Below are 11,286 nucleotides of genomic sequence, written 5' to 3'. Positions count from 1 at the left end.
CGAGTATAACAGAAAACATGCAATGCTTCTAAGTGAGAGGTATTATATACATGTGTTGAAGCTTCGATATGCGTTGAGACAGTTGTAAGACGCTTGGAGAGTGGGAGTTTCTTAGTTGAATAGATGAACTACAACAGATAAGCCACGATACAAGTCACTTTTGCTATTTCATATAACCCCTATAATACCTCTTACTTAGACGCATTGCTTAACGCATGTACTCTGTCATACTCGTGATATTTATATGCCTAGATGTAAATCGCATTCACATTCTGTATAAATAAAGTAATTTGTTTAATTTAAAATGTAGCGCGTTATTAATTAAAAATTATATCTCTAGAAAACAAAAGGCCTAGAATTATTATTACTTAAGTTTTCTGAACAAAAAATCAAAATGTGTAGTTCTGAATAAAATATACCAAATTTTATAATGCGAAAATACAAATCTTCTTCGAAGAAATTACAAAATTTTGGGATTATTGAATTAATAATAATATTATAAGAAAAACTGGTTTTTTGGTCAGTATGGTATATCTACCGGAATTAAAATTTCTCGTATTCGACCACAAAATATCAGTAATTGGAAAATAGAAATATTTTTCAAAAGCAAAATCTTAGAACCACATCCAATAATTTATTTAATTAAAAAGATCTTGATTTGGTCCCCAAAGTGCATATCCGCACCAAAGCTAGTTATTAGAAATAACTTTCTTTCATTTTTATATGAATTATTCATACAGTAATTTTAAATTAACACGAAGTTTATAGGTCTCATCACCAGCGCATGAGTTTAAAAGAAGATTAGAGAGTAAAAAGTGAGTATCGTATTGATTTTTTTAATATATTTAAATATTTAATTTTGATATATTTTTAGGTACATACCGATTAGAAATGAACTTACACAGCACAAAGTTTGTTTGCAATTACATTAAACAAATAACTATTTCCATAATAATTACTCAACAAATATTACATTGTCAAACATTTTCAACTAATCAATCAAATTGGGATACGCTATTTAACACTTCAATAACATTACAAAATGGGTCAAAATCAAATTTCAAACATGTTTCATTCTCTGGCGAAGAAATTCATGCAATTCGAAAACAATTCGATGGAATTAATGAAGATTTTAACGCATTACAGGATATTTTTAGTTTCACATACCCCGAGTGCAACTTACGTATTATCAGGTCTTTGGATGTGCGTCCTAAATGTACAATTTCTAAAACTAAATTAACAAATTTAAAGAACGAAGTCGAAAATTTATATTCGCATTCATCGAATTATAATCGAAATTTATGTACACAACAAAATTTAAATGACACAGAGAATTGTAACGAATTAATAAAAATAATTCAATGTGGATTTCTACATTTTAAACAAGGATTTGAAATTGCAATTAAGTTAAAAAACAGTTCGATTGATGAAATCATGAAATGGAAAAATGCATACCACAGTTTATCTGATAAATATATAAAGCAGAGTGAAAGTTTAAAACAAGCTTTATCACAAGAAAATCAACTAAAATTAGATAAACTACAAACTGATATACAAAATTTAGGCAAAATATTGAATATTGCAATGGAACGTTTCCAAACTGCTACATTCAATTTATGCGTTTCTGAAATTAAGCTTGGAGAAATACAAGAAGCTATTCAGAATTTTAAAGACCTAAAATCAATTTCAATATCGTTAATTATAAACAAATGCTATAATTTTCAAAACGTTAACGATGAATTGAAACATTTTGAAAATATTATCAACTTTATTAAACATCAACCAAACCAATCGGATGAAAAAACTGGTTATGAAACTTTGTATAAAGAAATGGAAACGAAAAATGATTTAAAGACCTTGAAAGTTATATTATTGGCGAAGAACATAGAAAATTCTACTGTAAAGAATGAACTTACAATCGAAAATATTTGTTTAAAAGTTAAACATATTTACCTAAACAAGATTCAAGATTTGTGGACGAATGCAATTCTTTACAATAGCAAAGATGCAGAACTAATAAACTTTGCTAAAAACTATCATGTTTACTTTGATAAAATTTTAAGTGAAACATTAATAAAAGCCATAAAGAGTAAATATAATGCTTTAACTGATAAATTTGAGAATGTCGTTAGATTTATAAAAGATTTGCCGCATTTTCATCAAACAGCCATAGCTTACAAGACGTTCTTTAATGAACTAAAAAGGCAGGATTTGTTAACAAATAATGATAGAATAATAAAATTTGCATATCACATTAAAAAAGTAATGAATATGCAAGTCTATTCGAATGCAAATATAGAATACCAGAGCATGATTGAAGGTATCAAACGAGACCTACCAACTTCGGCTCGTGATCTTATTTGGGATGGTTATGCATGTCAGTTAGAAAATCGTATGAGTGGTCAATACCTATATGCAGATGAGAACATGTCGAGAAATAATAAACTACGTCGAACAATACTGACTCAAGATTTAGATAATATTATTCAACAAGAAAGTCTATGGATTTTCCGAACTGATGATGGGGGTGATTCTTTTACAATTATGAATTTTTATAGGGGTGAATATTTGTATGCTGCCGCAGATGATTTAAACTACGGTAAACATCGTCGAAGTGTATTTACTTGGAAACCTGGAGATCGTGTACCCGAAGGGTCGTGGAAAATTAAACTGCGTGGAGATTATATAACTTTACAAAATACGTATTACTATAATGAATATCTATATTCTTTTCAATACAGACTTGGGGGCTATCGTAATCGAATATACCGGGTACTGACTTGGGGACTAGGAGAATACGATTTAAGCATAGAAAGTGATTGGAAATTACGGTGTTAATAACGTCAAATATACCAGTGTATACTCTAAAAATGAGGTCGTAACATCACGGTATTTGTTTAAAGTTGTTTTTAGTGCTAATAGATACAAAAAGTATCTAAAAATCAACATTTCGTGAACACTCAGTAATTTTTATACGATTATTCCATGTTCTTAGCCCTCTACTCAATCAAAATAGTTGTACTTGATGTTGTGAGATATCCCGTTGCGTTACAACATCCGTGTAACAAGGACTCTGTACACCACCCTCGCATCACACGTCTCATTCAATACTCTTGAAAAAAAATAAGTTTTGGTTATTCAAATAACAACAATACATATACGTGGATTCTGTATTGCTCTAAGATGTGATTTTCTAAGCTGTGATAGCCAACCCGCAGAATACACGACTGTTGGTTTTCTGTCATTCTTCTTTTGTTTTAAAATCATAAGAAACCAGTATTATACAGGGTGTTCTCCAAAAAAAAAAGATTGTATAGTAAAGGATATCAGAGAATAATATCGCACAAAAGAAAAACGTTAAAAGAAATAAATAAGAAAACGGAAGAAAATTAGCCATTCAGGCGGAAGACGTAGCCAAATTAGTTAATAAAAGTTGGGTGTTTCATTCTCCTAACTATCAAAACGTACGAAGTAAGACATATAATTGGTCAATTTGCTGAAGTCTTACGTTTCTTTATGTGTGATAGCTATAACAGTTATACATCTTTAATTGGAATAAAAGCAAAACAGTGTAAGATACCAATACGACTTGATTTCTTTTCTGTGCACTTAAAAAACACTTGTATATAAAAAATAAAACTACAAATATTGTAATATATAAATTATATTAATATATTATTTTATAGTACATAAATAAATCCCATAGCTAAATAAAGATTTTTTTTACTTATGTGGGTACCTTATTAGTGAAAGAATTTTGTTTTCTTACAGAATACCCATAATATTATGATATGTATTATTTGATTGGAATGTCTGTTGTATGCGCATAAGTGGCGCCCAATTTATATTACATGGGCATGATTTCATTTTCTTTTCGTTTTATCAATTTATATAAATATAAATGAGAACTCAAGAATATTTCGAAATAAATTTCGATTTTTGCCTAGATCAATTTTATTTTTTGTATTACATAAATACGTATTTTGATTATTCAAAAAAATGTTGTGAAAAACCGAAATTCCTATTTAAAAAAAAAAATTCTGTTCGAAATAAGAAAACAAAGCTGTACATATACAGATTCCTAAAACTCCTATTAAGAATTTTGGTAAAAAAAATTTGGAGGAACACCTGAATCAAATTGTCAGATCCACTTAAATAAAGTTCTGTCCTTTTTATAAAACTCTACAACAAATTTGACAGTTTTTTATAATAATTTATTATGTAATTTGTAATAAATTAAAAAAAAATACAAAATCTCACGGAAGTCCTTAATTTTTTGCAAAAAAAGGTACCTTTTTTTAGTTAAAATGACAAAAAATTCTAGTAAAGATGTAGTAAATCACTAATAAAATTGATTGAAATATTTGTTTTAAAAACATTCATTTTATTATAATTTTATAAATTATGTAAATATATAATATAATAAAAAGAAACCCAAACAAGGCATAAATAATATTAATTTTCATGCAATAAAAAAGGATAGGATGTGAGTGGTACTGAGGATTCGTAAAATATTACTTTTATTTCAACTAGGAACACACTAAAAAACTTAATTGGTTAATTGGTAATAATATTGGTCTTGTTGCTTCCTTTATTAGTCGAATTTCGTTATAAAAATACAATTTTTGTGACGAAGGGAAAAGTGAAGTAAAGTGTAGCAAGAAACACGGACATATGAATATGGGTGACCAGTACTTCAAGGGTTTCCCCGTCCATTTTTCACTAATTGAAGTTTTGAAGGGTAAAATTACAGGAGCTAAAGTCTGCCTCGTACAGTTTTGATTTTGTTCAAGTTTAACTGTGTTGGAAATATTTGAAAAATGAAGATTGCCTATATTTCCACCAATTTATTATCAAAAGGAAAACTATAGAATATTTAACAAACTCACAGTATTATTTAACATAACAGTCACAATAGTAGTGTGTCGAGAGAGGTAACAGAAACATTAGTGAAAATATGTTGATGATAATTATCTATGCCCCCCGTCATGTCATATAAAGTTGTATGTTTGTTTTTTAACAATAATAAATTTTATATACAAAACATGTTGAGGTTGACGACTCGATGTTATAACCCAGTAGGGAATCAATTTCCATCTTTCACACAAATCTTTATAATATCTCTATGACGTATTATTATAATAAAGTACACTAACTACGCTATATCGAGGATCTTAAGGTCTATCATTATCATTTACTTGCAGTTGGTTTCAAAATAACCTGCAATTCCTACGTTATAGTCCATAAAATATTCCATGAATCATTTCCATAATAATTTTTAAGATTTGAATTAGATTTCGATTTGTTCTCCATTTTCTTACACCAATAGGGAATATTCATGAAATTTAAATTTGGTTCAAATATTTTTTTTCCGTAGCTTTATTGGCTGGACATTTGGAAAATTATTTTAGTAATTAATATCCTTTTATTTAATTACTTAAAATTAATTAATAAAAGTACAAATTCAGTGACAGAATCTCAAATTTCTAAACGGAAATTATAATTTTAAAACGGACGTGATCTCATAGTATGTGGTTTGCCAGATTTAATTACTTATATTTTGTATGGTATTATCATGGATATATACTATAATTACTACATACGTAGGTATTACACCTGTAGTAAACAGTACATTGAACTGTCACCAATTGACAGGTCACATATTAATACGTTATCTACAGAGAGCGTTGAATAACGTTGGACAAAAAATTATCATTAATTAATTAATTGAATGATTAATAATGAATAGTAACGAAATAATGTAAAATTTAAGAAAAAATGTTGATGTAAAATATATTTGATGTAAAGGGCAAAAAGGCTAAACGTTTACAACCAAAACAAATATTCAAACTCATTAACAATATGATCGTGATGTGGCGCCTTGAGCGACGTATGCAAATCATACATACCTACCTACACATACTTACAGGTAGACAGATAGACATATCCATACAGACGAATAATATACAGCATAAAAAACACAAAATTATATAATGTTTATTCTCTTTGGCTTAGTGTGTTACACTGAGCGTAAGTAGAAAAGAATATTCCACTATCCTTCCATTTCTATATACACCCAATGCACTATACCGAGCCAAAAAGAATAAGCCTATAAGTAAATATACTAACAAGGTTTGTAATGTATGAATTTCAGTTCGAAATAAAAACCACTACTCAGTAGTTCTTTAGTAAAATTATTATAAAATAAATTTCTCTGATACATAATTCATTTATGAATACCGTTAATACATTTCCAAGGACAAAAAACCTGAGAAGAATTTTTCTTTGAAATCAAGAACTCACCTGTCCTAACAATTCTACTTGGCATTTGAAATTTTGTTCTAGCCACTAACGCGTTACGGAATGTACTAGAAATTACAAAGTGCTGCCATCTCACTTATAAATTTGAATTATTAGAGGTAGGTGGTACGTTTGAGACAGAAGATCTTCGTCGTAACACCATAAGGTTGGATATACAGGTTGTTCTGTTATTGATAGCAGAAAATTATACCAGTAAATTAAGCTTATCAAGACAAATGGAAAAGCTCTTTACCAAATATCAATCTGAGGCCTGATTCGGGAGTGGTAGCTATGGGAAAAATAGAAAGATTTATAAATTCATAGACCTATCAAATTCATTAAATTAGTAGGTGTCACTTAAGAATATAGAGGGGACTATCATAAAACAATAATTGATTGTAAATTGGTTTAATTGGGTAGCGAATACTAAAAAAATATTTTATTGTCTTTATTTAAATAGAAAACAAAAAATTATAGATATTTATCAAATTATTTCACCAATACAGAGACACTTAGATGTGGAAGGTATCAAATTATACATACGGGGGGATTATATTTTGTAATAAATAACACATAATGTCTTAGGATAACACAATCAAGGCTGCTGTATCAAAGTTGTTATGTTTTGCGAATTACGTATGCAAAAATTGATTCCACAGAAATGACTTTTCCAAATTAAGAGAGATTAACTTAGCTAAAACGTGGATCAAACAACCTCGTAAAGAATCGGTAACATATAATTTTGAGTTTCAATCGAATACTTTTGTTCTACTTACTACGATGTAATCTGGATAAAAAGGCAATACTAAAACAAATACGGATATTGTTTATTGAAAACAGAACTATCCTATCATTAAAATACGATAATTTATTGAATATATTATAAGCGATAGCATAATAACATACCCTGCGATTGTTTGTTGGTTATGTTGTATTTGGTTTGCTGTGTGTGCTTCGTTGAAAAATCATACAAAATAAAACACGCAAATATGATACCAAACATATTATTCAAGACAGTTGGCAGCAACACGGATACTCAAACAGGGTCGAATCAAGGTGTGTATTGGATTATTGGATTCATTTGAGTGGAGATCATTCCATCCCAAGTGATGGTATCTTTTTACATCCTGTATATATGAAATATATCAAGGTATACTAAGTTTAGTGCCAAGTTTTTAAAGGTTAAAAATATTGATGCTAAGAACAAAATTTTGGTATAGGTGTTCATAAAATCACTTAAAGAGTCCATTTCCGGATGCCCGTCTGTCTGTTTATGTTAATGATAACTCAGAAACGAAAAGATATATCAAACTGAAATTTTTATAGCTTGCTCAGGCCGCAAAAACAGAGATTGAGTTCGTAAATGAGCAGCTTAGAATTTGATCTTGGGTCCGTTGGACCCTTCTTGTAAACCGTTAGATAGAATAAAAGTCTAAATGCAAAAATTGTTTCTTATAAAAAAAAACTTTTGTTGAATCATTTTTTCGTAAAATCACTGTTTACCCGTGAAGGAGCAAATTATTTTATAACATTACATAGTATGTATTAAATGGAAATATCAGTTAAGTATGTGTGACCCCAAAGTCGTCTTATATATACACGACAGTGACTATCTAAGAGTAACTATCGTTCTTTATTTACATGACATAAAAAAAACGATTGTGATATTGTGACAGTGATAACACTGTTTTCATTTTTAGGGCTTTGTTAAGAGAAAGAATGAAAATTTTTTTAAAGGTTTAAAGTTTGTTTCCTAAATCTTGTTGAAGAACTAACCCGGTTCTGCATATCAGGCAGACAATACTGACACAAACGATAATAAATGTTACATAAATTATTTATACAAACATATCTTTATATAAATACTATGTAAATATAATTTTATATGCTACCACTATTTTATAGATAAGTAAAACTGAAAGAAAAGCAAAAGAAAATCAATTTTAATTGTGATTGTAGATAGTAATTAATTCGAAAATTTATTCTTATATTGGCCATTTGGTGATTAAGGGTTAACTTTTTGTACTACAATCGATATTTAAGGCAAAATTTTAAACTTTATAATTTTATTTTCTTATGAATTGAGGTGTTTATGAAGGCATGATACTCGGGCAAAATAATCTATTTAAGGAAAAATTTTGTTTTGCAAGGTAATTTCGACGCTCTAATTGTGAGTTTAAATGTAGAATAAACTAATTATTTCTAGATAACAGTTTACGCCCCTATCTTGTAATCCCCTTCAATTAACCTATACGTGTGTAGTTTTAAGCGACTTGTAAGAAAGCCAATAACCTGAAAAAGAAATAAATTCAAAAGAGGGGTCTTATCTATCATGCAACGATGGTAAGATCAAAATTGCTTTGAAATTTTTTTAGACTTTCGTGACATACGGATTACATATAAGATATTTGAATTTTTTCTCGTAAAAATTACAATATTTGGCATATTTGGTGGAAAAAACTTCAGTGATAAATTATGACAAATGCTATGTTAAACAATTTTCGCAGATTAAAGGAAATCATAGGCGATAAATGTCTTGTACTTACAAACAGCATGTTAGAGAAAATTTTATGAAATTCTCTTCAATTCCGTGATATGCCTATTAAAAAAATTATGCATATGGATACCTTGTTGGCCTAGATTTTGTATTTTTACGCTTCATTTCATTACAATTCTATTAAAATGAGTAGACAAGACTATCCGATGTCTTGTAAATCTTTAGTTATCCTATCACATATACATTTTTCATTCCTTTCACTGAATATAAGTAAGAATTTATCATTTAATTAAAACATTAAATGTTAATTATATTTAACATTTAGTTAAAATGCATAATTTTATTGAAAAATGAATATATGTCAAAGAATTTACATGCAAAAGTGTTAAAGTAATAAATATACGTTGACATAATTCATGCAGATAAGAATTATTTATATAATAAATTATTTATTTTTATATTTTAGAAATATGTAGTATGTTTAGACACATGGAAAGTGTTACAAAAGTAACAAACTAACTAAAAGAAAAAAATAAGAAAAAAAGTTTACAAAAAATAAGAAAAAATATTTTCATGTAAAAAAAGAAGATCTAGGATTTCTCTACTTCTCTATCTTTTTTTGTGATAGCACAGTTTAAGCCTCCCGAATACTTTGCTATCAAGGAACGTATACGAAGAATCATTAGCGTCCAAGCGAGTTTGATTTCCTGAGTCAATATTACTCGTAATTAATCGCAATGAAATTATTATATTAAAATTAAATTACCATTAAAGTAATCTGATTTTTATACTTTTTGGATAAAAATTACCCCTTCCGCCAAGTTTCATCGAATTCCAAAACAAAAACTTTTTTTTGCGTTTTTCTCGATTTTTTCAACGGGTACCCCACCCCTTAAAAAATTGCTATGATCTCCAATTTTGATAAAACTCAGTATATAAGTTAATTTTGGCGGAAAAGTACAAAAATCGGGTGCATTTGATGACTGGTCGAATAGTTTTTGAGATACGGACTAAAATTGATCCAAATATTGCGATATCTCCGAAACTCTACATCCAATCATTAAATTAACCCGATTTTTATACTTTTTGGGTCAAAATTACCACATCCATCGAGTTTCATCATATTCCAAAACTATAATTTTTTTTTCCTTTTTCTCGAATTTTTCAAAGGGGGTATTTCTGAATAAACTATCAGCAATGTAAAAAAAATGTATTTAAGATCTTGGAAACTTGATATCAAGAACTGAATTTTCATTTGTTACGATAAGTCACGAATGGTATATAATTGTACAATTTTTGTAACACTTTGTAATCTTAGAGTAAGTATTCTAATGAAAATGTTTTGAAAGTAACTTTTTTTGCCTTTGCTGACACCTCATTCATTGCTTGCCATAATATAACAAAATCTAAGTGAAAACTTTCAATCATATGATTTATACGGTAATTAAAGATCCAATCACACGATACTTGACACTTATAGAATAGTAAACAACTGGTAGTTTGAAAAACTCTACAAACATTCTGATTATTTAAACTAGTGAATTATCTTGATATATGCGAATTTACAAAGAAATTTGATAACTTTAATCGCCACAAAATGCAGTAGCGATTTTTTCAAAATTTCACGATTTTTGCGTAAACCGTTCTGGCTAATTATGTAACCAGCTTTTGACGCAAGTGAGAGCAAAACAGTAATTTTTGCTATAGAAGGTAAATCACAAAAATTTTACCTAAAGTCCAGGGAGACGGCTAGCCTGCCCGGGCTCTCTCTCGATACACCTATGATTATGGTAAAAGGGTAAAGCTCGTGTACATATTTGATACCTCAAAACTGATTCTTCTTCTATAAAATGTTGATTTATTAATTGTCAAATATGTGACACGCCCAGTCATACAAAACATTCTTCCATCACTCTACTCACAGTGGTGGAAGCAAACTAACAAAATAATAAGGATAGTCTAAACATGGCTTTAGTATGCAAGTAATCAGAGTATTTTACATAATATATAAATTGTATATTTAACATTAACAGTCATATTAATATGGCGAAGATAATAATGTGATAAAAATAAATCACACTGTTTTTTTAAACTGTTAACAAAAAATTACAAACAACAATTTAATAATACACACTTTTATTGAAAAACATGTCTGAATTTAGGTTACATAATAGGTTTATTTATTCACGCTTTATTCATGCAAATACTATCTCATTCTTATTTAACCGGGACATTCCCTTTTACTTATCATTGTGGACATTAAATCACTCACTGAGCTTAATCATTTATTTTTATATTATGACAAAAACATAATAGCAATGACAAGTGTTGAGGATTATTTTTGTTCATAAGGTCAAATTACGAATCCGAGTCCATTTCACTGTCAAATACAAAAAACCGCGGGAACTTACATCTATATAATATTGTAAATCATCACTTTCGACGATAAGTCATGATAGACCTAGATATATTGCCAAAAATGATCAATC

The 11,286-nt window shown here is 28.7% G+C and overlaps 2 protein-coding genes across 2 annotated transcripts in view; one reads left to right on the top strand and one right to left on the bottom strand.

Moving 5' to 3' along the window:
- Positions 1-11,286, bottom strand: part of LOC123298643 (neurobeachin) — an 865,329-nt gene that overhangs the window by 168,436 nt on the left and 685,607 nt on the right. The gene's annotated exons all lie outside the window — the stretch shown is intronic.
- On the top strand, positions 769-3,612 carry LOC123297257. Its single transcript, XM_044878849.1, has 2 exons — positions 769-815; positions 875-3,612. The coding sequence occupies exon 2, from the start codon at positions 892-894 to the stop codon at positions 2,836-2,838; it is 1,947 nt and encodes a 648-aa protein (XP_044734784.1). The 5' UTR covers positions 769-815; positions 875-891; the 3' UTR covers positions 2,839-3,612.

The sequence above is a fragment of the Chrysoperla carnea genome, chromosome 4, assembly GCF_905475395.1.
Source record: "Chrysoperla carnea chromosome 4, inChrCarn1.1, whole genome shotgun sequence".
In the NCBI taxonomy this organism is placed as follows: domain Eukaryota; kingdom Metazoa; phylum Arthropoda; class Insecta; order Neuroptera; family Chrysopidae; genus Chrysoperla; species Chrysoperla carnea.
This window is presented reverse-complemented; position numbering and strand designations above follow the sequence as displayed.

Bases quoted from the DNA above. Each gene is read 5' to 3' on its own strand.
- LOC123297257 (XM_044878849.1), top strand. From the start codon at position 892: ATGAACTTACACAGCACAAAGTTTGTTTGCAATTACATTAAACAAATA.